The sequence below is a fragment of the Lepidochelys olivacea genome (assembly GCF_965140295.1).
Source record: "Lepidochelys olivacea isolate rLepOli2 genome assembly, chromosome: 10".
Taxonomy (NCBI): Eukaryota; Metazoa; Chordata; order Testudines; family Cheloniidae; genus Lepidochelys; species Lepidochelys olivacea.
Window position 1 is genome coordinate 38,212,624 of NC_140420.1, and position 27,847 is coordinate 38,240,470.

General features: G+C 45.0%; 1 protein-coding gene across 7 annotated transcripts in view; it reads left to right on the plus strand.

Moving 5' to 3' along the window:
• TELO2 (telomere maintenance 2) overlaps positions 1-27,847 on the plus strand; it is a 45,918-nt gene continuing 18,071 nt past the window's right edge. For 4 of the 7 annotated variants that reach the window (XR_014713444.1, XM_084642126.1, XM_084642130.1 and 1 more), the window contains exons 1-12: positions 1-93; positions 1,294-1,646; positions 2,610-2,887; positions 3,028-3,096; positions 10,327-10,474; positions 12,054-12,156; positions 13,602-13,670; positions 15,916-16,057; positions 18,323-18,459; positions 19,952-20,043; positions 21,173-21,283; positions 24,008-24,096. Coding sequence is in view for 6 of the 7 variants with exons in the window: in XM_084642126.1 (XP_084498252.1) it covers positions 1,315-1,646; positions 2,610-2,887; positions 3,028-3,096; positions 10,327-10,474; positions 12,054-12,156; positions 13,602-13,670; positions 15,916-16,057; positions 18,323-18,459; positions 19,952-20,043; positions 21,173-21,283; positions 24,008-24,096 (1,570 nt within the window). In the remaining variant the exon portion in view is untranslated. Of the gene's footprint in view, positions 94-169; positions 301-1,293; positions 1,647-2,609; positions 2,888-3,027; positions 3,097-10,326; positions 10,475-12,053; positions 12,157-13,601; positions 13,671-15,915; positions 16,058-18,322; positions 18,460-19,951; positions 20,044-21,172; positions 21,284-24,007; positions 24,097-27,847 lie in introns of those variants that run through there. The other 3 variants (XM_084642128.1, XM_084642127.1, XM_084642129.1) reach the window with 3 other exon arrangements.

Sequence of the window (27,847 nt, forward strand, 5' to 3'; positions counted from 1 at the left end):
TTCGATACGCGTGGACTGGGGGTGGGGTGTGGCGAATCTTAGGCTGGGTGACAGCGAGAAGGTGTGAGCGGGAAGAGCGCGCGGGCCGGAGGGGTAAGTCTGTCACGGAAGGCTGGGGTGGGGGGACGACACATCTCGGCGCCCCGCCCTCACGCGAGCCTCGCGCTGGGCCGGGGGTGCTGCTAGCCCCGCCCCTGCCCGCTGCGAGACGCCGCGGATCCCGGCCGGCGCCACCGGAGAGCGAGGCGAGCGGGCTGCGAGCGCCTGGGACAGGGATAGGGACCGGGACCCCCCCTCACGGTGTGCGCGCGCGCGTGTGTGCAGCGCCTAGCGCCGCGGCCTCCGTGTGTGCACCGCTTAACGCCGTACCCCCCCTCCACGTGTGTGTGCACACGGCATCTAGCGTTGCGGGCCCCGTTTGTGTCCCTGATTGCATGTATGTGCAGCACCTAGCCCTGCAGGTCCCGTATCTGTGTGTGTGCCTGAGTGTGAGCTGTGCCTGGCACCACGGGCTGTGTGGGTGCGCAACACCTAGTGCCATGGGACCCGTGCGTGTGTCCCTGTGTGTGTGCAGCACCTGGCACCATGGGCCCCGTGTGTGTAGCACCTGGCACCATGGGGCCTGTATGCATGCATGTGCAATGCCACAGGCCCTGTGTGTGCATGCCCACGGCATCTGCACTCTGAGGATGTGTGTCGGGGGCAGGAAGAGGGGGCACTCTTTGTGATCTGAGGTCATGTGTGTGTAAAGGCCTAGCTTATTGGGGCCCAGATCTTGGTCAGCCCCTGTGTGTATGCACAGCACCTGAGACTGGGTGTGTGCATGCACAGTGCCTAATGTCTCAGCTCCTGTGCAAACAACACCTAACACCCTGAGGCCCCATATGTGTTTACAGCACCTAGTGCCATGGGGCTCTGATCTCAGTCAAATCATGGGTCCTGGTACATGACAGGGGATCTTAAGTAGAGCCCTATGCAGATACATGTACATCAATCCACATAAATGGTCTACGGATATTGGATTTGCATGGCTCTTCTCTGAAGTGCTACTGCAATACAAATAAATTATGATAATAATTAACTAATAATCCTCCAGTGCTGGGCAGAGGCCTGCAGGCCTGCCAGTTTGTGTGGGAGTTTTGTGATGTGGAGAAACACCCACTAGTGGCTGGGCTGAGACTACGAGACTCATCTCATCTGCAGGCTAAACAGAATGCCCTTTCAGAGAGATTGCAGTAGCCAGGTGTCTGGGCACCATCTTTCTCTGCTTCATTTTCCCCTTTGTTTGATCAGTTCCAGAAGTGACTTTACCAGATGGATTCTGAGTCCGTTGAAGTTGGACGTGTGGTACGAGAAGCTATCAACATCCTTTCCTCTTCCAGGAATGGAGTCCAGATCTCAGAGGCGCTTGGCACAATTAAGTGCTACCTAGGTGGAACTGAAAACCAAGCCCCCCTGAAGGACAGGGAAGAATTTACCCGTGTGCATTTTTCTGCCTTTTTGCGAGGTCTTGTCAGTAACCTGAGTCCAGAATGGATAGAACTTCTTACCTCTGATCAGCAGAAGGAATTATGGGATAGCTTTTTCTTGGACGGGCCAGCTGACCAAGCCTTTCTGGTTCTGCTGGACTCCATCATTTCTACTGGGTAAGCCTGGCTTCAGCCCCATATTTGTTAGCACTAAAAGCATGTAAACATGTGATGGCCCCTTCACACTACAATTCCAACCTAGTCAGATGATCTAGTAAACATGGCTTCAGTTTAGTGCAGAAAAGACCTGTCTATTTGTAGCCTTGTCCATGAACCATGCTAACTTTGTGGTCACTTCCAATGCTTTAATCTGGGTGTTGAGTATGGGCACTGGCCTGCTTATACTTCACATTGCAATTGTTGTAATGATGTGAAAGAACGAGTGTGTTGTAATCAAATCCCCAGGTTCAGCTGTAGTTGCAGGATAGAGAGGCCTTTACACATCAAAGCATAAAAGGGGAATGTTCAAGATGGGCCTGATGATTCCTGGCTTTGGCATTCTGGTCATGATTCAGGGCCCAAGGGTAGAAGGTGCATAACTACATTGGTAGAAAGATTTTAATGTGGTTAAAACACGGGGATGGGACCCAGGAGACCTGGCTTCTATTCCCGGCTCTGCCACTGACTCACTGTGTTGCTTTGAGAGGGTCACTTCAGCTCTTGGTGCTTCATTTTTCACTGTTTTGTACTGATGATATTTCCCCACCTCCCATGGGGGTAGTGAGGCTGAATTTGCTAACGCGTGTAAAGTGCAGTGAGAGTCACAGGCAGAAGTAGCTGTAGGGATACAGTGTTATTTCACTGCTAATCTTAAATTACATTCTGGTGCATTGTGGCACTATGTGTGAGTTGATGGGATCACAGCGGGGATGTGGGATGATTGCCACTCCATCATTGGAGATTTTTAAGAGTAGGTTAGACAAACACCTGTCAGGAATGGTCTAGATAATTAGTCCTGCCATGAGTGCAGGGGACGGGACTAGATGACCTCTTGAGGTTCCTTCCAGTTCTATGATTCTCTTTTGTGTGTACTCTTCCTCATTAATTAAAAGGGGGGGGGGCACTCTTATTTCTTTCCAGTCCCAGCTTTCGCCTGATGAAGGTCATTAGCATCCTGGAACAGTTTCTGCAGACGGGAGGCATGTCGGCTCTGATGTGGGAGGTCTGTCATCAGCAGGCACAGGCTGGTTTGCCCACATTACAAGAGACCCTCCTCAACAAGGTTGTGTGTCTGCCTGACCACTTGTGCAACAAGCTCCAGGGGAATAACCTGCCTATATTCTTCCCACAAAACTATTTCCCTCTGCTGGCTACTGAAATCATCCAGGTGTTGCAGAGGATCTCTGACTCGCTGAGAGGTGAGATTGCAGACCAACTACAGCTGCACTGAGAGAGTGAAACAGTACAAGGGGAGGTCTCCTGCTAATCAGTCTCCAGGAAGATGTTGGTGGCTGGTAATCTAAGTGTTTCATTAAGCATGTGTCTCATTTTACCACAGGTGGCTTGGACTGTTCCATCTCCTTTGTGTCTCAAGTGCTGGGGAAGGTATGCGTGCATGGGAGACAAAGTGAGTGCCTTGTAACATGGTTTTGGGCTAAAGGATATGATAGAATTACGTCAACAAGGAACAGTGGTTGTAATAGGATGGTCAGTAAAAGAGGGAGGATCAGGGTAGATTTATTTGTGGCCTGGGATGTTGCCTACAGTTTGTAGACACGGCCTGCTCTCCTTTCTGAGGCATCCCAACTGTGTGTCTGTTACAGCCGCCCCCTCCGGGTTGATCTGAGTGCGTTCCATTCTTGTTCTCCCAAGGCTCAATGAGAATGCTAGTCTTCCAGGAGCCCTGCTGTCCTGGGCATTCTACCCTAGTGCCCTCTATCTGATGTTCTGAAAATGCATTGCAAACATCAATGAGTTAAAAACCACAGCCCCTAGATAACAGGCTGTGCATGTGATGAGCTTTCATTTTGGTTTCACTTAGCATTTTAGAGCAGGTGAAGGGACTAATGAACTTTGCACCATTATGCTGTAATTAATTGTTTGATGAGTACTTGTTTTTTTAATTCTTTTTTTTTTATTGCAGCTATTTTGTCCCTGTTGATAGGTGCCTGTTTTGTTTTTAGAGTTGTTGATTGGGGGTGGTTTTTTAAATATATTTTTATAGGGGCATGTTGCAGCCTTTTGGCGTTCTTGCGTTTGTTTCTTGCGGTGTGTTTTTTTTTTTTTTTTTTTTGGTACATTTGGCTCAGCGGTGGCCTTTACACTTATTTTTTTGCACATATATTTTTTATTTACACACAAAACAGAATTAATTTACACAGAACATTTAAACAGAAACATCATGTTCCAGTGCATAAGAAAACAATGGCATCTTTTTACTTATTTAAAAATGCTAAACCTACAACCAAGTAGTGATCTTAAAATTTCTGTTACTGTCTTGGAATCAGCCCAGACACAGATTCCTGCTGATGCATTTTTTTCCAAATGGCCCATTAGGCCATTCCTTTCTGCTATTCAAAAAGGGTGGCTGGCAGGATATGATTAAATCATACACCAGTACATTTAATACATGCAATATTATTATTTTTTATTTTAAATTATACAAAATACAAACATAAAATTTTACTACTACATGACCCCTTTTGGCCCCTCAAGAACAATTCTTGAGTGGGTCATATTTTATACAATTATTTTATAGCAATATATTGAGAGACAATTTGAGCTTGTGGTTGTAATTTAACAAACTTTTTTTTTTATTTAACAGCACATATAACACATTTTTAGCAAGTAAACATGGGACAATATTAACACAGATAGTAATGGGTGAAACATAATACATTGTTGCCGGCACCCAGTGCCGAGAGGCTGAACAACAGCTTGAGTTGGTTTGTTACTTGGTGTGCTGCATTTAATAATTATAACGGGGTGGAGAAGCAGAAAAGTTTATTTGAAGCTTTAAAAAGGTACAGGGAGATTTGAATTTTAAATTTTTGCCGCTGTATGGGAAATTAGCAGGACGGTATAGGGTCCTTTCCACTTTTTTTGGAGAGGCTCGTCTTTCCAGGTGCGAACAAGCACAGAGTCACCGGGCTGTAAGGAGTGAACGGGAGAGTCCAAGGGGAGAGGCTGGGAATTCTTGGTATACCTGTGAAGAGACAAGAGAACAGCAGACAGGGAACACATATACTGTGACAAAAAAACATTACCCAACTTTTATTCCCCTGACAGAACCGGGGTGCCATTTATAGGCCATGCCCTTTTAAACATAATTTTAAAGGGACTGAGCCCTAATCTACCCTTTGGGAGAACGCGGATACGGAGTAGGATGAGGGGCAAAGCATTAGGCCATTGCAGTGAGGCTTTTTGGCACACTTTTGAGAGATGCTGTTTAAGGGTCTGATTGGTACGCTTCACTACACCACTGGCTTGCGGTCTCCAGGGCGTATGGAGTTTTCAGGGGATTTGTAAGGCATGTGAGATGCTTTGAATGATTTTTGATGTGAAGTGTATTTTATTGTTAGATTTTATTTACAGGGGGAGTTTAAAGCGAGGAATGAGCTTTTTAACAAACTTGAGGGCCACTGTCCTGGCAGAGATATTTGGTACAGGGGTTTAGCCCACAGTTCAAACTCTGGGATTTATATCCTGCAAAAGCCTGCCATACCCAGAAATGCCCTGAGCCGCTTATGGTTACTTGGGGTAGGAATTTGACAGATAGCTTTCTTTTTTTTGCTTGAAAGCTGACGCTCCCCTTGCCTTAGCTGTAACTTGATTCCTCTTTACCTTAGATAACAGGGTTTTCAGGAGGATATTACAATTATTCCAGTCCGGTTTGTGACTACTGAGGCACCCCTCAAAGACTGATATAAACCTGCTTGGGTTGGTGGAAAACTTTTTTGCCTGTGCTTTGAAAACTGCTAAGTTTATTGGATTGAATGGCACATGGATGTAAACTTGCATAGTTGTGGCAGGACGCCTGTCTGATTCAGACCGGGCGACTTTAGTTTCGGTGATTAAGGGGTATAGGCCAACCATTGGGGACTTACAAGGTGTGGGTGTAGGGGCCGAAGGGGACACCGGCTCTGCCATTACAGTGGGGGTGGGGGTCTGGGGACTAACATTAGCTGCTACCAAACCAGTTGGAGTCAGATTACAGCACTGTAAAATATCTGGTTGAGTACATAAAGTCAGAAACAAATGCGCATACATATGTTTATTTTATTTTTTTGGTTTTTGACAGAACAGGAGTAACTGAAGGATCGTGTTGTAATTAATTGACCCTCCTGGTGGCCACCACTCCTGGTCCTCTAGTTGATATTGAGGCCAGTCAACTGTACAGAATTGTTTTAATTGGCTTTTAGTTATTGGATCCGCACCAAATACCTTCCAGTTTGCTAGAATGCACTTTAGGGGCGTACACCGTGCCCTAACTTCTGAGCTCTGTTCCTGTTCCATACCTACAGGGTAACTCTGGGCGTTCCCAGGTTCCAACAGAGCATATAATTCGGATTTTAAAAGGTTCCTACCTTATTCAAGGGACCGGTTCTTCACCGCCGTCCTGTAGCTGCTCCTTCCCCACGTCTAAGGGACCGGTTCTTCACCGCCGTCCACAACTGCTTCTCCACTATATGAGTGCGTTGCACCGTTGTGCCCTCTGGGGTCGATTAAATCGCGTCTCCTCCGAGGCCCCCGATGAACTCACCGGTGCGCGCTGGGCGTCGGTTCTTGCCGCAATCCTCGACCTCCAGGAGGGGTCCGGGCAAGGCTAAATTGCAGCCTCGTCGCCCACCCAGGGACGCCAAAAGCTGTTGCCGGCACCCAGTGCCGAGAGGCTGAACAACAGCTTGAGTTGGTTCGTTACCCGGTGTGCTGCACCCAATAATTACAACGGGGTGGAGAAGCAGAAAAGTTTATTTGAAGCTTTAAAAAGGTACAGGGAGATTTGAATTTCAAATCCTGTACAACAGAGCAGGAAGTTACACACGCTTTTATACATTTTTTTTTTTTTAGCATACTTATTTAATAGCAAGCTGCTTTAAGTATTTATATAGCCAGCCAATTTAGTTCCCAGCTAGTTTTTTGATTTTTTGTATTATTTGTTAAACTATATATAAAGCTGCTTTATTTAGCATTGTTTTTTTATATTTTTTTTGTTTGGCCTTGCTTAGTTTTAGGCAGTCTGACTCTGCAACATACTGTTGCAGATTTTCAGCATAACTGCTGTGTGTGCCTCTAGGCGGGGGGGCCAAGGACACTTGGGCCTAGCACGCAGAGCTGCTGCGAGTGCCTCCAGGCAGGAGGGGGGCCAAGGACACCGGGGCCTAGTGCAAGGGGGCTTCATCGACACTCGTGGTCTTCCATCCCCTCGAGTTACCTAGTGGCCATGCCCCAGTGTTCCCAACAACATGATATGCCTTTAAAAGTTGGGGACCAGCCTGTTAAAACCTCGTACCAGTGATAGGCTTTTAGGTTTCTGTTGGTTTTTCTTTGTTAAGACCTAGCAAGTTTTAGCATGTTTTTATTTGCATGACATATTTGAATGACACACTTTCCTATATTTCTCTGTGTCTGTTGTAAAAACTGAGTTACCTTTGTTTACCTTTAGGCGAGTTACCTTTAGGCGATTAATTAGATTGTGCCAATCTAGGCCAAGGGTAAGAGAGAAATTAACTGGGGTGGCTGTGCTCTGTGCTTTTTTGTTTTTGATAAATAGTATGTGTGATTGCTAGTATATAATACCTGGGCATTATATCTACATTTATTTACTGGGGGTTGGCTGATACTTGTATTTTCCCAAAATACTGTTTCTCAGGATGTAATACATACACATTGTCGTTGTACATGTGTCACTTTGTCTAGTTTGTTCCCCCAGTGATGTATTTTTGCTATATGGTTTTGTGGTGACAGGTAGGGACAAGAACACCCATTTTTGAGGCTTCATTTTGTACACCCTTGGGTATTCAATAATTTTTTTTAGCCCACAGACCTATAACTCGTGTAGCCAAAAGGATCCTGTGATTAATTTTGGAAGTGGGCTTATTTTTTATATTTTTGTTTTTACAGATTGTTGGTGAGCAATTTTAACAATAATTTTACTTAACAAATTAGGCTTAACCATGCTGGAAACATATTGCATTCATTTATATTTGTAGGTGTTAAACAAGGACCTTTTTTATTGTTTTAAAAGATGCGTTAATATTTGAACATTTTTAGATATTACCCGAAACATTTTGTGTTTTAGTGATGCTAAACTAAGAATTTGCATTTTAGTACATTTTATGGCCAAGGCAGTTTTATTTCCTAATTTTATGAAATCCACAGTATTATTTGCCTGCTTGTGAATGAAACTATTTTGCAGTTGTGACAAGAAACTTTATTTTTAATTAATTTAGGTTTACAGTATTTATCATTTTTGCTTTAAATTTAACTTTTTTTTTTAATATGGTGTCTACTATATTTTGTTTTGCTTAGACATTGGAGTGTTGTGTTTTTATTTAGGCCGATATAATAGGAAAGGAGTAGGGTGAACAGTTAGGTTTTAATTTAGACATGTTCAACTAATTTAATACATACCAATTTTTATTTTTATTAATAGTGGATTTAACAATACTTTTACTGGATTACTTTGAGTCACAAATAATTTTTTTTTTTTAATTGGGGTACCTTTTTCAAATGCATATTTTTTTTTTGGTCCAGGTTTTGGAGCATGTGTTCAGGAACCATAGGTTTAATTTACTACGGGGTATTGGACAGTATTCCACAGTAACTGTTAGTATTGTTCCTGTTTTAACAGGCTTATTTTACTGATATGGTGATTGTGGGTAGTTGGAACTTTAGGTGGTATTTTTATAGGGACTTTTTTGTTCTAACCCCTATTTTTTTAGTGATTTGGTATTTTTGTGATGTTTATAAGGTGAACCTTAAGTTCCACTTCCCCTTCCCAGGCATACATATTAGGTATTTTTTTGTTTTGTTTTTTAAGGCTTTCAAGAGTTGGCTAGTAGTTTTATTATACCATTTTATGATGATCACTGGATTATTGCTAGGAATCCATGATTGGTTGGCAGGGAGTGAATTATTTTTTAAATATTGGCTTATAAGGAAGGCTGCATTTTTTTTTATTTTTTATTTTTTTTTAAATGATTGCTTTAATTATTTGGGTGCTAAAAGTTTTCAGAAGCAGGTAAAGCCAGACCTTACACTGGAGTTCTATTTGTTGTGGATTAAAATTGTGGTGGTTAAGCAGCACCTTGTGCTCAGGTTCCAGGTTGGGTTTTTTTGCAAAGAATTTAAACAACATTATTTATGTAAACAATTTAATTTGTGAAACATGTACCCATTTCAGTTTTCCTTTTTTTTTTTTTTTTTATGTGGCATACCCATGGGCTAAGGCAGTCCACTATGGAGTAAGGGCCTATTCATTTTGATTTTAGTGAGTGACCCCTTTTTTTTATTTTAAGGTACCTGACTTGGTTCCCCGGTTTTTTTTACAAGGCTGCCTTTGTGGGCCTTTGTTTTTGAATTTTGTTGTTTGTGTTCGATGGCCTGATTAACCCTTTACTGGAGGGTGGTTTTATTTTTTTTGTAATTGTTTGAGCCGTTGAAAATAATTATGCTATTATATTATATTAGAGCTTTTTTTTATTATTCTGTATTCGGTAACTAGAATTAATTATTAGGCACATTGAATGTTCAAACAGAATTTGAAAGGGTTAAATTTTTGTTTTTAGCTGCTGTGGATGGCAGCCAAAGTTAGAGGCAGTTTATTTAGCCAGGTATTTTTTGTGAGTGTGTGATTTACTATTTTTTGGAGCAATTTTTTAATAGTGGACTGAGGCCAGTGTGGTGTATGGAGCTTTTGTTTAATTTCCAAGGCTTGTATTATTATTGTAAAGATTTTTTTTTTTTTAACAAAGGCTCCCTTATTATTAGAATTTATTATTTTGGGGGTGCCATATTTACATATTACTTTATTAAAAAAACTTTGGCCACTACCCTGCTGCTGCTATTTTTAGTAGGAAATGACTTCACACATTTTGAAAAGGAATTAATTATTACTAATAAACTTTGGAATCCTTCCTTCCTTCTTGGCAATTTATTAATAAAATTAATTTGAGCTCTGTGCCACGGCCCAAGCCTTCGTTGGTGCATCATGGGTTGTCAATGCAGAGGACGAGCCTTGTCCTGAGCATACCGCACACAATTTCGCACACGTTTTAACATAATTTTTTATACACTTTTATTTTGCTATTTGCTTTAGCTTTTTTAAAGTCCCTTTCACTGGCAAAACTGTATGTATGTCTGTGTGGTGTAATTAAATGCATATGCTAATTGTTGTATCTTCAGTAAACGTGGCATATTGCCTTTTCCCCTAAAGAAAATCCCGTATGCTTCTTATAAGCATACCACACTAAACACATACTTATAATTCTAATACCTATTTGAACAATACTAACACACAGGTGAACCAGACTGACAAATACATAGCTGGAACCAGTGTTCAGTGGATACCTGTGTGCCTTGGCATGAGCTGACACCTGGTCTGCCTGTGTCACAGCTACTAGGGCTACAAGTAAAAGGCCAGGTGAACCTGCAGGCAGGGCATACCTGTGAAAAGAATTGTGTGTTGTAGGTGCTGAATCATTAGGGGCAAACTTGTGTTGGAAAGGGCATTGTCTTCATGTTTATCTCTCTGTAAGCAGCTTGATTTTGCAAACCATCTATATGGATTATGTAGTGGGCTATTGCCCTAGCTCCCTCCAATCAGTGAGCTTCCTTTTGTTCTGTCCCAATACAGAAGAAATTCTGAATATGTTGGTACCACGCCTAATGGATCTCACCAAGGTGGACTGCATCTGGCAGAGGATGTGCTGGCGACTGGTCGAGTGTGTGCCAGATCGTTGGATGGAAGCAGTGGTTTGTGGCTTTGTTCAGAAAGCACCAGGGTAAGAAATCAAGATTTGTGGGGAGAGGGAAGTAGTTGTTCTAGCTACACCTTACTCCTGGGGGGATTCTGCGGAACTGTGCGCCCGCAGAAAACAGCCTCTCTGCAGATTTCCTGCTTTTCCCTGCAGAAAACAGCGGGGAAGCAAAGGGAAGCTGGGGAGGGGTGGGGGGCAACCATGTATGCAGTTTTTTTTGGGGGGGGGGATTGCTCCCCAAATAGAGGTGAGGCCTGGGGGGCACACGGGGTTACATGCCACTGCCCCCACCCCCATTTCTGGAAAGGCAGAGCTGCCCAGCTCAGAGGCTGCGTTTGGGGCTCCGCTGACTCTGCAGCAGAACACAGCCTCCTGGGTCCTAGTGCTAGTTGTGCTCCTCTTCTGTGTGCTGGGACCCTTTCCATTTTCTGTGGAACAGTGAGTGCCTGTGGTGGGGCTGGGTAAGGGGGGTGGGGAGAAGAGGCAGTGGGGAAGGAAGGGGGGGTGGAATAGGGGAGAGGGAGGGGAATGTGGGAGTGAGGGGAGGGGGTTGGAGAAGAAAAGGGAATGGGGAAGCGCGGGGGGGAAGCAGGAGCCTGGCATATGGCATCCCCTCGGCAGCAGCTGGGGATCCCCCATTAAGCAGGCCCATCGAACCCTCACCCTGACAAGCCCCACTCCCCTACACCCATCCAACAAGCCCCCCAGACTCCCACCCCACTGAGCCCCAACCAGCTGGACCCCCTCTCCCCCCAGTCCCATCTCGCCACACCCAGACCTCCCCACTGAGCCCAACCACCATCACCTGGATCCCCTGTAGAGTCCCATTGCCCCCTGCACCCCACGAGTCCCTGTGCATCCAGATCTCCCACTGAGCTTACCCGCACTCAGACTGCCCCACACAGAAACCTCTCACTGCACACCTGCATCCCTCCACACTTGGATCTGGTTGGGTTGAGCCTGCCCAGCCACACCTGGTGCGCTGGGTACAGGGGGGTAGGGCCCTGGGGTGTTTCTGGGGCAGGCCCAGCCCTTGCACTGTGTCAGGGTCAGGTGCAGCCTCACTGCCGAGTCCCTGTACTGGAGGAGGTGTGGGCTTCAGGGTGATCTCCCACCTCAATGCAGCCAGTAGTCTGTGCTCCCCACTGCCATTCTGGAGCCACATTTAGTTATTGAGGAAAAAAAATTTGCAGAAATTTAAAATATTGTGCGGATAATTTTTAATTTTTTGGTGCATAATTCCCTCAGGTGTATAAACACCTATACGTTCGTTCTTGAAGGTTCTCAGCCTGTGCGCCATCATTCTACATGGTGCCACTTCCTGGGAAAGGTTGGGACTGGAATAGCTGGGGATTCCTTCACTGCTAATCCTTCGACACCATTTCAGACAGCACTGGATCTTTTTGCCTTATTAATCACTTCTGTAGTTGTCAAACAGCCTTCCATGCACTGCTACCACGTGGAAGGCTGTTTGACTGATCTAGGACTTTTGATTATATTGCAAATGGGCAGCCACTTATACAATCATGATAAGATTGAAATCAGCCTGAAGCAGTTCAGATAAATGGATCCCTGATAGTTTGCTGCTGACCTGTCTTGCTAGGGCGGATGTCTTGTCTCGATTACTGGGGAATCTGGTTCTGAAAAACAAGAAAGCTCAATTTGTGGTGACCCAAAAGCTGCTACTCCTGCAGTACAGCTACGCGGTAAGGGCTCTGCTGTGTCAATATGGGGAATGTAAGCCATCCTAGCTGTTAGGAAGGCCAACGTTTTTCAAAGTGCTGAATTCTTGTCCAGGTAAGCTCTAGGTCTCTGGTTGTGGGATTTATTCTGAAGCCTTTCCCCAGATTCCCTACTCCTCACATATACTTGGACCTTGGCTGAAGATTTCTATAACTTCTCCCTGTCCAGTAAGGCAGACCAGGTGGTCCCTTTCAAGACACTAGGTTTGTATTCTGCCTTGTAAGTCAATCTGTGGTGACCAGCAGTGTTGTCACCTTTCCTCCTAGGAACCAAGGGAGGATTTGCATGTGACATCAGCAGTCTGGGGAGGTAGAGGCCCTGATCCCATCTAGAATCCAGGGGGAGAGGCTGGGAGCATGCTTGACCTCATCCCCCAAAGAGGACAGGGAGGAGGAGTGCACTGGAAGAGCTCCGAGTTTGATTTGGAATTATCTGTATCCTCAGATGTTGGAGAGAAATGAAGTGGAAGTGAAACAGGGCAGTGGGTGAGCACTAGAGCCCATGTGAAGATTGTGCTCTGCCTTATGTTCTGGAGCACCTTGAACGTTAACTAGATTGTGGGTGGGAGAGAGGCACAAGACTTCAACAAAGGGAAGGACAAGGTTCCCTGACTTCACATGTTTCTTTTGTTTAATAGTAGGAGCAATATTTTAAATAAGACTTGCTGTGCAGGGGTTGGTTCAGTGGAGTTTTTACTAGCGGGAACCCTCTCTTGGGTGCCGTAGACATCACTGAAACCGTGTGATCTGAAATAATTTGGGCACTGAAATACCCAGGCACAGTAATATGCTCTAACTTTCCTAAGAGTGATGTGGGTTTGCATAAACTCTGCACAATCTTTGGTCCCTGAACATTCTGATCAAATCACTCGGAATGGGGGGGTGGATGGGGAGAGAGAGTGAGTGTGTAAAGTCCTTGCTGATGAGTAACTTTCTGCTCAGTTTCAGAGTAACAGCCGTGTTAGTCTGTATTCGCAAAAAGAAAAGGAGTACTTGTGGCACCTTAGAGACTAACCAATTTATTAGAGCATAAGCTTTCGTGAGCTACAGCTCACTTCATCAGATGCATATCGTGGAAACTGCAGCAGACTTTATATATACAGAGAGAATATGAACCAATACCTCCTCCCACCCCACTGTCCTGCTGGTAATAGCTTATCTAAAGTGATCATCAGGTGGGCCATTTCCAGCACAAATCCAGGTTTTCTCACCCTCCACCCCCCCACACAAATTCACTCTCCTGCTGGTGATAGCCCATCCAAAGTGACAACTCTTTACACAATGTGCATGACAATCAAGTTGGGCTATTTCCTGCACAAATCCAGGTTTTCTCACATCCCCCCCACCCCCATACACATACAAACTCACTCTCCTGCTCAGTATAACTAATCCTACTGTTTTCATTGTAGACTGCAATGCTACAGAATCTCCTTGGATACCTGGCCCTAGACAGCCTTCGACGTTCCTTATTGATCAAAGTAAGTTAGGTACTTTCAGTGATATATATTTAGGTTGGAATTTTTACTCCGGAACCCTCATTTTGTTCCAGTATCTGTGACGCTTCAGTGCTGTTCGATGAAGCTGATAATGAGGGTCACCTGTGTGAATGGGGTGATAAAGAATGCCCCCATGGTGGTCCTGGACAGAGCTGCTGGCCTCATTAAAGTGTAGCAGAGAAGTCCTCTTCATAGGAATCACTGTCATTCTGTCTCATCTCTAGAAAAGTAGTTAAGATGGCCACCAAGGAACATTGAGAAGGAAGGGGGAATGGAAAAGGAAGGAAATGTGGCTCAGAATGAAGGAAGAGTTGCCATCCCACTTAAACAGGCCACAGTCCTCCCAGAGCTTCTAATGATACATTGTACTTCTGTAGCATCTCACATCTGTGGATCCCCAAGCCTCACAACTCCCCTGTGAGATAGATCCATTTTATAGATGGGGGAGAAGTGATTTGAAGTGACTTATCCAAAGAGAGCGAGTCAATGACAGTTGGAAATAAAACCCAAGAGTCCTCAGACCCAGCCCTAGGCTCTAACTGTAGTATCATCCTCATATTTTCTAGGGCACAACATCAGAGAACTCCCTGGGCTCTCACCAAATGAAAGGCTAAACATAATTTTCTTGGTGTTTCTAATAAGCCCTTCTTATACTAAACTTCTCTTAGCTCTTCTTTTTAGTTCATATATTAGCAGGAGTATTGTAAGCAAGACACAAGAAGTAATTCTTCCACTCTGTTCCCCGCTGATTAGGCCTCAACTGGAGTATTGTATCCAGTTCTGGGTGCCACATTTCAGGAGAGATGTGGACAAATTGGAGAAAGTCCAGAGAAGAGCAACAAAAATGATTAAAGGTCTAGAAAACATGACCTATGAGGGAAGATTGAAAAAATTGGGTTTGTTTAGTCTGGAGAAGAGAAGACTGAGAGGGGACATGATAAGGTTTCAGGTACATAAAAGGTTGTTACGAGGAGGAGGGAGAAAAATTGTTCTTCCTAACCTCTGAGGATAGGACAAGAAGCAATGGGCTTAAATTGCACCAAGGGCGGTTCAGGTTGGACATTAAGAAAAACTTCCTAACTGTCAGAGTGGTTAAGCACTGGAATAAATTGCCTAGGGAGGTTGTGGAATCTCCATCATTGGGGATTTTTAAGAGCAGGTTGGACAAACGCCTGTAAGGGGTCGTTTAGATAATACTTAGTCCTATCTTGAGTGCAGGGGAGTGGGCTAGATGACCACTTGAGGTCCCTTCCAGTTCTATGATTTAAGTTTTTTTAAAATGTTTTCCTTCAGACAGTGGCAATCCATTAAAAGAATTTTAGCCAACACAGGGGAGGCAGTGAGCTACTATTCTGAGGTGAAGGAGTACCTCTTACTGCTTTAAAATATTCTTGATCACCACATGAAGCACTGGTGAATGGCTCTGAATGGAGCTATGTCTGGTTACTCTCATCCAGAGAGATTCTGCTGTGATGTAGGGGGACTGATTTTCCCCTTTTGTAACTGTTGTATCTCTTAGACTGTTTTGTTCCACTTCCTTCTTTTCACTGAAGCGCATAACTGTGATTTTGGTCAGTTAATATATAGCAATGTCCATGACGGCCTGACCTCAATTGGGCTATGACTGGAATGTTCAGATGTTGGGTATCAGAGATCAGTCCTGTGTGTTTGATCGAGAATGCAGGTAGCAGAGAGGCTGCTGGTTACTAGTTTAGGAAGCTAGTTGTTAAAGTTCCTTTCCCTGCCAAAAATTTTAAGTTGCCTCTGCCCTGTACACAAAGGGGAGGGGACGCTTCGCCTCCATACAGCTCAAAAGTCTCAGCACACTGGGAGTTCTTTTGGGGTAAGCATAAAATAAATAGAATGTAATGTAAAAATCGATAACCCCAGGCTTTCTTCAGTGACTGCATTAGTCATTGTCCTATTGAATTTAAAACCTCCATTATTTAATTTAACCAGAGCTGACATGGAATTTCCAGCCAGTGGCACCAGGGTGCCATGGAATTCAGGACCCTTGCCACAAAAATTCTCTCAGTGGAGAGCTGGAGCCCTACACCTAGGCAAGAGGCCATCACACTTTACAGGGACTGATTATGCTGAGTGAAGGATAGAATAGTCCTTAGGCCACCTGGCTGGCTAAGGGTGTGGTGTGTGTTTGTGAGAGAGTGACTTTCCGATGCAGCACAGATCCATTCCATCTAGCTAATGCTGTAAACTTATGAACCAGGTGCTGAAAGAACTCCTGGAGACCTGGGGCAGCAGCAGTGCTGTGAAACATTCTCCAGTTGAGCAACAACTGTATGTTAGCAAGGCCATCCTGATCTGCCTTTCCCACCTGAAGGAGCCTGAAATAGAGAGCAACGGACAAGGTGAGGGAGGAGGGAAGGAGAGGAAAGAACAAAGAGGTCTCCTTCCCTCCATTGTATTCTAAATTTTCCCCTCTTTAGTCCTCTGTCCTTGAAGCCCCTACTCATAACCATTGTCTCCACATCCTGCAGGCCTGATCCTGCAAACAAACCCAAGCTCTGATCATTTGAGTACTCGCACTGAATTCAGTGAGGCTATTCATGTGAGTGATGCTGCTTATGTGTGTAACTGTCTAGAGGATCAGGGCCTAACCAATTTCTCCTCAGTGCATTTTTCACTTTGGAACCTTATCTTAATCTCCGAATAACTGAAAGCCACAAATTCTGAAGTCTGGAAAATCATGAAAATCCTGCTGTGATATGAGTATTTATAGTGCAGGATGATTTTGAAACAAAGCCTTGGATTTGGACTCTCTGGAGGCTAGGGAAGGCTGCTGCCTTGCTGAAAAAATGAGATAATTTGTTAATACCAGTATGAAAGTTCAGTGTCAGAGATGCTGACTAGCAATAGGAACATCTGTAGCACCTTCTGAGGACCTCATAGCATTTTGAATCATTGATTGGTTAATCTTCAGAACATTTCTGTGATGAGGTAGGGTGCATAGATTTTTGAGAAAGAGCACATCACATCCTTCCTGTCTCTCAAGGTCCTGGAGAGAGGATCTGCTGTAAGAAATGGAACTCAGGCCTTCAGACTCCCACTCTTCAGTCTTAGCCAGGACTGTTGTTCTTCTCCTGAACCATAATCTACTCTGATTTAATTCAGATATGGGTTATGGGGGCATGGAAATATAGAACATAATCATAGCATAATGTCATAATGGCAAGGCAAAAGGGAGATGCTCTGTTTTAGAGTGGGAAACCTTGATTGTGTGATTCTACTAGTATGATGACTCATGTTTTGTTAAACCCAGTGACTGATGTAGATTAACTCATTCAGCCTGTTAGATGTATGTATGGCAGAGAAAGAGCTCTTCATTGTGCTGCTCTTCAGCATGCTATGTTCTGTCTGGCTTAAGATAAGGTGTGCTTCCTAATGGTTAAAGCAGACACTGGCAGTTCAGAACCAGGTGCTGAAAGAACTCCTGGAGACCTGTTGCAGCAATAGTGCTGTCAAACACTCCTGGGTTCTGTTCCCAGCCCTTACACTTACTTTGTGACTTTGGATAAGTCATCTCTGATCCCTCTTTGCAAATTACATTAATATTTGTTAAGTAACAAAATTACATAGACAGTTACTAACAACGGTCAGGCTGCTGGTGTGCTGAGACGCAGCCTATCATGCTGACTGGACTCTCTCGTTGTTTGCTTGTGCTCCCCGGCTGTCTGTCTGTATCAACCTGTTATCTCTTGTCTGATCGCAGGGACCATTTTTTCACTCTGTGTCTGAACAGCGCCCAGCATAATGGGGTCTGGGTTCAGGACTAGGGCTTCTGGTGCTACCACAATACAAATAATAAATGATAATTCACCCACCACCCAAGGGGCTCTTGAGAGGGTGAATTAACTTTCATGCAGTGCTTTGAAAACATAAATCCTATTTATTAGAAAACAAGTTTATTTCATTCCAGCCAACCCAAGATTCTTCTTTTAAAGCCTGGCCTTGTATAGATACTAACTATGGTGTGTTAATGAATGATCAGATTTTTCACTGGCTGATGTTAGAGAGATGTCCGCTTTTATTGGTGAATAATGGTAAACCTGTCAGCAGTCAGAATCTATCTGGAGAGATGAAAGACAGCTGCCACTCTGAACAATGGGTTCAGAAATTAATTACCTGTCATAGCTCAGGCACATGGTGAAAAATAATCCTCCCTGTGTGAGTTCCAGGTTGCTGCACCGATCGAAATGGATGCAATTTCCATAATAACACAGTCAGCCCATTTCATCTGTCACAGCAGTTTTGAAGCCATTGAATTTATGCCTGGGATTAACTTGGCCTAACACTCTTTTTTGGTATTTTGGGAAACTGTTTTATTAAAACAAATGTTCTGGGATGTGTGATGTTTGTACCATTGTGTTTTGGCTTCAAAACCTAGCCCTGCTGCATGCCTTCCTGACATGATGGGGAAAGAAAACAACTCTGCAGAAAGAGAATTGCTGTATAGAATCTGTGTCAGCCTCCACCCCTGACCCTTTGTCTGTCTTTCTGCCTGTAGTTGGAGCTGTGTAGCTAAAGATTTGGGCTCTCAGCTGGGTGTGCTATCGGGGAGCTGCCATAGCCAGGGATGCTGTGTTCACTCTGCCATGTGCTGCTTGTTCTTTCAGAGCTTCTCACCAGCATGATGGGAGGGATGAAATGCCACCTGGACAGCAACTTGCCACGGGTTCGGCGTCTGGGAATGATCGTGGCAGAAAGCATCAGTGCCAGAATAACTGCATATGGGCCCAGTCTGAAATTCCAGGTGAGACTATAGTGATGTCTGTCTCTGTTGTGCAGGGATGGGGAGAAATGTCCCCTTTAAAGCAGATGGTTGTGTTGCTGCTGTCATTGCTGACCCCTATTCTCTGGAAGGAAAGAGGAGCACCAATACCCCTCAGAATGAGGGGATATCAGTTTGCAAAATGGAATTGCATTGAAAAGATGCAAAGGCAGCATAGAAGATGTGGGCAGGTGCAAGGTGAGAGGTGCATGGGGGTGTGGTGAGAGAGAGAGAGCACACACCTCAGGAGGATTTGGTCACAGTGAGGCAGAGTCCAAGAGAACTCTGACATGACAACAGGGTTTTTAGGATGGCCAGCTCCAAAATTAAAACTACTGCTAGATTTCCATATCATGCAGCACTTGATCAATGGGTGGTATCCCATTGAAATCCCCTTCAGTGGGAGTTGATTAGAGTCCTAAAACTGGGATGAACATCCAGAAGGGAAGTTGAGACTTGAAATTAGATGAAGGTTTCTAACCATCAGAGGAGTGAAGTTTTGGAATAGCCTTCCAAGGGAAGCAGTGGGGGCAAGAGACCTATCTGGCTTTAAGATTAAACTCAATAAGTTTATGGAGGAGATGGTATGATGGGATTACATAATTTTGGCAATTAATTGATCTTTAAATAGTCATAGTAAATAAGCCCAGTGGCCTGTGATGGGATGTTAGATGGGGTGGGATCTGAGTTACTACAGAGAATTCTTTCCTGGGTATCTGGCTGGTGAATCTTGCCCATGTGCTCAGGGTTTAGCTGATCGCCATATTTGGGGTCGGGAAGGAATTTTCCTCCAGGGCAGATTGGAAGAGGTCCTGGAGGTTTTTCGCCTGCCTCTGTAGCATGGGGCACGGGTCATTTGCTGGAGGATTCTCTGCTCCTTGAAGTCTTTAAACCACGATTTGAGGACTTCAATAGCTCAGACATAGGTGAGAGGTTTATCACAGGAGTGGGTGGGTGAGATTCTGTGGCCTGCATTGTGCAGGAGGTCAGACTAGATGATCATAATGGTCTCTTCTGACCTTAATATCTATGAATCTAAAAAAGGAAAAAAAAAAAGGAGGGGTGTGTGTAAAGTCATTGGTGGTTGTGATTTTTCAAGACTGAGTAGGGAATTTAGTCACACAATTCCCATTCATTTCAATGGGAATTAAGCCACAAAGCTAAGTGTTGTTTGCACAGCATCAGCTGTAGTGCTGCATTGTGACTTCAGGTTTGTTAAATGCTTTATAGATTATAAATAACCCTGAGACCAAGTCTGACCAAGCAATAACTTGTATATCCTGAGTCCAGTGTGAAAGGTGCATATGGCTGAGATTGCAAATCTCCACATGCATTTATCATTCACTGTTTAAAAAGTAAGGCCTAATTCTGAGAGGTGCTGAGCTCCCATAGCCTTCAACTGCTGCAGATTTATTGTATTTAATCCACATAAAAGCCTCCTCTGCATACAGTAACTTCTATTTTGCATGTCTAGTATGAAGATGATGATGAGACCAGAGAGCTAAAGTCTCTCCTGAAGCAGACAGCACCACAACAACTCCCTGTCACTGACATGCCAAATGCTGGGTGAGATTGCCACTCATAGCCATATATCTGCCTAGTGTGAAAATTTGTGAGCACCGATACCAGGCAAATCACTCTTAGTAAAGGTTATAAGGTCAGGGCCTACCTCTGACACAATAATCCTTCCACATTGGTGGATGGTAAACTCCAGACGGACAATCCCAGCTCTGCAGGCAGGAAGTCTATATTTGTTAGAATCCACTAAGGTGTAAATTGCTGTAATCTTCACCGTGCTCTGCATTACAGTTGGTTATCTCTCTGCAGCCAGCATGTTTCTAGTTCAGAGGTCAAATGGAAGCATGTTTTAGAATTGTGTCAGATGGCTGCATTTCCTTGGGATTCTTGTAATTCTGTGTGCCCCTGAAATGACCCAAATGGTCTGGGGAATCTTTGGGTACCTCAGAGTAGACTGGGAGCTATGTGTCGACAGCCTGTCCATTGCTAACTGAAATATAGCATTAACTTATGTCTGTACTCTGACCTTCCATGGCATTTGCTGTCTGAAGATCTCAAAGCATTTTACAGAGGTCAGTGAGTGATGCTTCCCAATGCTACTATGAGGTAGAAATAGTGACTGAGAAGTGGAGAGGTGAAAGTGATATGCCCAAGGCTACATGGCAAATTGCTGTTAGAGCTGTGTGAAGAGCTCAGATGTCCTGACTCTGTCTTGTATATTAACCACTACTGAATGGTGCCTCCTGATTTGTTCATGGTTTTCATAGCTCTTAAGAATACACAGGCCAATGCTTCCTGTGCCCTGAGATGACTGTGTGTCTGCCCTTACCCAGAATGTTTTGGGTTCTGTCAATTAGCACAGTCTTAATCTTTGTTAGGAACTAAAACAAGCTCAGGTGATAGACTAGGGAATTAGCTCATGCTGTCTGCCATCTCCACTCCCCCCCCCATCATGATGAGGTCTCCCCACACCTGTACAGCTACTCTAGCCTTTTCTCCTCTTAGCTGGACCATCCTAAGTGAACCCACACTGAAATGAGATTCCAATGCCTACAGTAGATGGTGTGGGTGTGTGGATTGGGAGCGTTACCTTGGAAAATCTAGTCTCCTACTTGTGATCATGGATTTTTAAGATCCTTGTTACTTTATGCCTTTGACACTTTTTCATTGCCAAAAGCAGGAGTGACATTTCATCTGTTACACCAAAAGCTGTGTCAAAACCAAGTGGGAACCCATACCCAGTAGCCCCCGCAGTGCCAGAGGACGGATCTGACTTGGAGCTCGACAGGTATGTGCAAGAACTAAACTACTAAGCAAAAAGCTGATTTGAGGTAGAAAGTAAATGACAGGTCCTTGAAAGCTGACTGTGAGAGAGAGGCTGTACTCCACAATCTGAACTGGGGAGCAAACCAGGCTGTGTGTAAAGGGTAATTGCAGATACAGGTGTGCTCGTGCCTAATTTTTACACCCAAATCGGACCCAAGCCCAAGGAGCCCAAGTTGTTTTCCAGCCCAACCCAGCCATTCTCCCCAAACCTGTAATGTCGCCCCAGTGGGAGTTGTGTGCAACAGCTCCATGCACTGCCATAGTGGGTATGTAAGTGACCACAGTGCCCACCCCATGGGCCAGAGAAGGAGAGCTGACCCAAGCCTGAGTGGGCCTGGTTGTTTTCTGACCTGGACCTGACATTTCTAGACAGGCCTCTGGCAGGGCTCTAAGTGCGGATCAGCATTCCAGGATATGGGTTTACTTTGTAGTTTTGCTGCCTGTGTTGTTGTTTTTGCTATTTGTGTTTGTTTCACTTAACTTGTTTAGACACCCATTGCCCTGCAGATTGTCCTGATTCCACTGCATCCTTCAGACCTTATATGTTTGTTTATCAGGCTGCCCATTTTATTAGTGGACATGTTCTAGTCTATCATATATGGTGGTAATATATTTGCTACTTGAGTCTTGTAGATTGTTGGGTCGGGGAGTTGCTCTCTAGCTGAAGCATTTGCCTGTTTTGGCTAGTTGAGATCTGTAGCCATTTGCCCTTCTGGCTGTCTCTGTCTACTGGGGTTTGTCTACTTCACAAGGGTGTTGTGAGAGTCAGTGACTGCATCTTTGTAACGTGCTTGAGAACCTTCCACGGAAGCTGCTATATTGGTCCTGTATATTTATTATTTTGGCCAGTTCATAATAAGCTGTGGAGCTGAATGGGAGCCTAGAATCTTAGTGGATAAAATTGTTCTGACAGCCCGCCCAAATCAGGGTGCATATGCTTGGTAAGCTGTCTTCACAGACTCTGTTCAAGTCTCCTCTAAAGTGTACACCTTCATTTTCTTTCACTAAGAAAATAGAGGGAAAATAGTGAGGTGTTTTATCTGGCATGGAATTGGCTCCATTCTGAGTGAGGAGAGTCCATGAACTGCTCTAAGAGGAGGGTGCTGTTAAATTGTGGGCACTGAAGAGGAACTAAGTTTCACAGTGACTTCATGCTCCTTAGCCTTGTTCTGTAACTATCTCTGCTGCCTGTAGTGCAAGAGTGTTAAAGCCTAGCTCATTGGTGGGGCTTCCAATTATCAAAGCCTTCCCTGAAAAGGCTTCACAAGGGTGTTTAAAAAGGTTTTTTCAATGACCAAATATTCCCCTGAACCTGATGAGCATAGTGCTGATCTCCATCACTGAGGGCAGCTGGTTTGAGAGCAAGGGAAATAGGGCGATTTGAAAGCACACTACAAATATTAAACAAATTAAACCTCCCAAACACTTGTCTGATGTCAGTGAATATAAATGGGGGAAACTGAGGCACAATTTGGGGGAGTGACTTACCGAAGACTCAGTGGTCATGCTGCATATAGAATCTTCCCATATTCATTCTCTCTGAAGCATCTGGCATTGGCCGCTGTCAGAAGACAGGATACTGGGCTAGACGGACCATGTGAATACTATGATTCTATGATACGATACAAAAATGTGGATCTGCATCTGCCAGGATCAACCTGCAATCCGCTAGCAGGCTTTTACTTCTATCCGCAATCCATACCCACAGCAGCAAGCTGTCTCACAAAAGGGCTAGGGAGGGGCGGCTGGGAGGAAGCCAGAGATGAGCAAGTGGAGGAATGGGGTCTTGCAGGGAAGAGGCAGTGTGAGGGCAGGGACTGGGGGTAAGGGGTGGCATGGGGGCTGGGTCTCGAGGAGAAGGGGCAGCGCAGGGGGTTGGTGGGGGCGGGGAAGGGGTGTCACATCGCATGCTGCTCCCGGGCTCGTGAGCGACAGCACCCGGAAGCAGCAATGGAGGGGTGGGGTGCTGGGGCCCCGCTTGCTTGCTCCAATCCCCATGGCCGGGGGAGGGCCCTGCTGCCCGGGAGCCAGTGGGCCGAGAGCACAGTCAGTGCTGCCGGGCCAGGCCACGGTGGGGATGCTGGCCTTCCCTGTGGGGCCAGAGCCGCTGTATGGGAAACGGCATGGCAAATGGGTGCTGGTCAGCCCCGACTCCAGCCTGCTGTCCAGCCACTGGCTGCCACTGGGCTGCCCGAGCTGGACAACGCAGGCCAGGCACCACTGGTGACAGAGGCAGGGCTTCTTCCTGACCAGTTTCTCCCTTGTTACAGTAACATTGTTTCTGCTTTGCATTAGCTGCTGAGCTCCACTGGTTGATGTGTTTAGGGAAGTGCAGGAAAGGGTTTACCTATTTTACATGCCTCCCTGCCCATCAGCACAGCAGTTAAGGAGTATTAGATCTTTAGAGCCCTGCGCGGTTGTATCCGCATCCGCTCCACTATGTGCAGGAAAGGTCCATGAATATTCACGGATTTGCAGAGCTCTGTCCATCTCACCGTCCTCAACACTTGGTCACCAATGCTTCCGCTGGATCCTTGTAGGTTGGGGTTTCGAGCAACCTCTGTTTGGTGTAAGGATGGAAAGGTGAGGAGGGAGGAGAATGTGTCCTGTCCGTTTAGCATGAAGGAGGAGAAGGTGACATGGTCGAATCCACATGAACTAATTCATGCCTATGCTTCTTTCACAGCGATGATGACCTCATCCCTCATGACATGTCCCAGGATAAAGAGCTGAAGAAGATGAAAGCTCCTGTCTATATCCGAGACTGTATTGAAGGTAGGAGATTCTGGGTAGAGTCTATTGAATCTTCACTTGGAAATGCTCATCTCTTACTCTGTTCTGGGGTGGTTCCTGGTACAGGCTAGTTTTTGTGAGTTGACTCAAAGTTGTGGTACATCGGAAATTGGTGTTCCAGGTTTGAATTGTTAGTTCTTCTTCGAGTGATTGCTCATGTGTATTCTACAATAGGTGTGTGTGCTCCTCATGTGCACTGGTGCCGGAAATTTTTCCCCTAGCAGTACCCGTACACGGGGGAGGGCCCCCCGCGGCACCTGCCTGGCGTGGTATGAGGGGTCTGCGCTTCCCCCACTCTCAGTTCCTTCTTGCCGCCAGTGAAGGTGCGTCGGAACTGCTCAGCTCCAGCTTTGCTGCAGCTCGTCACCAGAACTCTTGGTTTGTTCAGTAGTACATGTAATTAGTTAGCTAATTCAGTTAATTTAGTTGGTCATTGAGCCCGGGCCAGGGCATGCCCTGCGCCCCAGACTTTAAGTCGTGCGGCTTTTGTAGGCGCTGCGTGCCAAGGAGTGACCTGCACGCAGATTGTCTGCGCTGCTTGGGAGAAACCCATATCAGCATCATGTGGGCTGGTCACATGCCCTTGCAGAGTCATAGCAGCCATTGCTCACAAGGTGCGGGGGAGGGATAGCTCAGGGGGGGAGGGGAATAACTCAGTGGTTTGAGCATTGGCCTGCTAAACCCAGGGTTGTGAGTTCAATCCTTGAGGGGGCCATTTGGGATCTGGGGCAAAAATTGGGGATTGGTCCTGCTTTGAGCAGGGGGTTGGACTAGATGACCTCCTGAGGTCCCTTCCAACCCTGATATTCTATGATAAGCTTCTTCTAAGGCCTATTGTTTTACCTAATGGGCCATTACAGTTAATGGGCCCTTTACAACCAGCTATTTAGACAGAAGCATCTTGCCTAGTGGATGTCACCCTGGTTTGACTATATGTGAAATACAGATACATAGTCACTATTCATAAGTCCAGATACAAAAATGGTACATGCACACAAATAGGATAAACATATTCAGCAAATCATAACTTTTCCAATGTCCCCTTGCATTTTGTACAAGATGGGACACGTATCATAATTATTCCATAATCATATAATAATAATATCCCTATGAATAATATGGGGTGAAGTATCACAACTTGCACCATTTTTCACAGACAGGGGTGATTTTAGCAGATCTGTCACTCCTGGGGAAACACAGGCACAGAGAGCACAGCTGCCTCTAGTGTCCTGGAGCCACCAGGGCTCTCATGCTGCTAGCCTGTTTATTGCAATGGTGCCTGCTGCAGTGATCACTGACTGGCATGGGAAAGTGTCCCACTGTAGAGGAAGAAATAAGGCAGCCCTTGCTAAAAACTTTCGGCAGAGGATTGCAGAGAACCTCCATGGAAATTTCACTAAGATCTCTTGGGAGGATTCCAGGGACATCCCTGTACACATAAACTGCTCTTCATGCCTGTGCCCCGACCTAACACTACAGGGAAATGGCAAGCAGGTAACAGCTCAACCTCTCTTTGCTGTACCACTACCTCTTCTAGTACGAGTAAATTTAATGAAAAGTTGCGACACCCTGTACCCCATGTTCACCACTTTAATATGATTATGATATATTTTGTACAAAGTATGCCTTGTGAGGTATCATTTAAAAACTCATAATCTACTGAATATTATTATCCTGGTAAAATGTGTAGCAATTTTGCATATAAAGGTATGAGACCTTTACTGTAACATGTTACAATATTAGAAAAGCAGTCTCAAATTCATCTTTCAGAGACAAAGACACACTTGCACTCCAGCAAGGTGCTAAAGAGCCATTACTGCTTAATCACAAAAACAACAAGGAGTCAGGTGGCACCTTAAAGACAGTAAAGACTAACATTTGGGCATAAGCTTCAGATGTATGGAATGAAAATTACAGATGCAGGCATAAATATACTGACAAATGAAGAGAAGAGAGTTACCTTACAAGTGCAGAACCAGTGTTAACAAGGCCAGTTCAGTCACGGTGGATGTGGTCCAACTCCCAGTAATTGAGGAGGAGGAGTCAATACCAAGAGAGGGAAAATCGCTTTTGTAGTGAGCCAGCCACTCCCAGTCCCTATTCAAGCCCAAATTAATGGTGTTAAATTTGCAAATGAATTGTAGCACTGCAGTTTCTCTTTGAAGTCTGTTTCTGAAGTTTTTTTTGTTGAAGGATGGCTACTTTTAAATCTGTTACTGAATGTCCAGGGAGAATGAAGTGTTCTCCTACTGGCTTTTGTATGTTACCATTTGTGATGTCTGATTTGTGTCCATTTATTCTTTTACCTAGGGACTGTCCGGTTTGGTCAATGTACATGGCAGGGGGGCATTGCTGGCATGTGATGGCACATATCACATTAGTAGATGTGCAGGTGAATGAGCCCCTGATGGTGTGGCTCATGTGGTTGGGTCCTCTGATGGTGGTGTTAGAGTAGATATGGGGACAAAGTAGGCAACGGGGTTTGTTACAGGGATTGGTTCCTGGGTTAGTGTTTCTATGGTGTGGTGTGTAGTTGCTGGTGAGTATTTGCTTGAGGTTGGGGGCTGTCTGTAAGCGAGGACTGGCCTGCCTCCCAAGGTCTGTGAGAGTGAGGGATCGTTTTCCAGGATAGGTTGTAGATCGTTGATGATGTTCTGGAGAGGTTTTAGCTGGGGGCTGTACGTGATAGCCAGTGGTGTTCTTTTGTTTTCCTTTTTGGGCCTGTCCTGTAGTAGGTGACTTCTGGATACCTGTCTCGCTCTGTCAGTCTGTTTCCTCACTTCCCCAGGTGGGTACTGTAGTTTTAAGAATGCTTGATAAAGATATTGTAGGTGTTTGTCTCTGTCTGAGGGGTTGGAGCAAATTCAGTTGTAAACTAGGGCTTGGCTGTAGACCATGGATCGTATGATGTGTCCTGGATGGAAGCTGGAGGCATGTAGGTAAGTATAGTGGTCAGTAGGTGTCAAGCTGAATCCCCACTCCAGCACCTTGAGTGCAGGAAGTGGGGGCCCGCAAGGATTTAAAAAATTAATACTTGCCACTTAAGGTTTGTATTAAACTCCTAAGGTTACAGCTTCTCTCTGAGCTTGGCTTGGTAAACTCTGCCACCACCCAAATGCAAAAAACCCCCTTTGAACCCAGGAAGGAGCACTTGGGAATACCTCCCTGTGGGGTACCCTCAAGTCCTTTCACCTCCCCTCCGGGGAATAGCTGAGAAAAAAAACAAAGGAAATTAGCTGTGGCTATCAACTGATCAAAAACATGCACAAACCTCTTAGGACACCAAAAATCCTATCCCGTTCTTAAAAAAGATAAACTTTATTAAAAACAAAAAGGGAAAAAATACATTTGGAACTTAGGCTTTTTGCTAGATCTTAAGAGCAACAATTACAAAAATTAGGCACCCAAAATAGCTTTCTTGGGGGTTCAGCTTAAAGGTTACAAGCAAACAAAAGCATCTGGGGTTAGCACAAAGGAGATCCACAAGCCAAAATAAGAAATAAACCTGATAGCATCTAACTAAACATTCCCTATTCAAATTATTTCTTCTAGGTATGGTGGATGAATTTTTATACCTGGTTCATAGAATCATAGAATATCAGGGTTGGAAGGGACCTCAGGAGGTCATCTAGTCCAACCCCTTGCTCAAAGCAGGACCGATCCAATTAAATCATCCCAGCCAGGGCTTTGTCAAGCCTGACCTTAAAAACTTCTAAGGAAGGAGATTCCACCA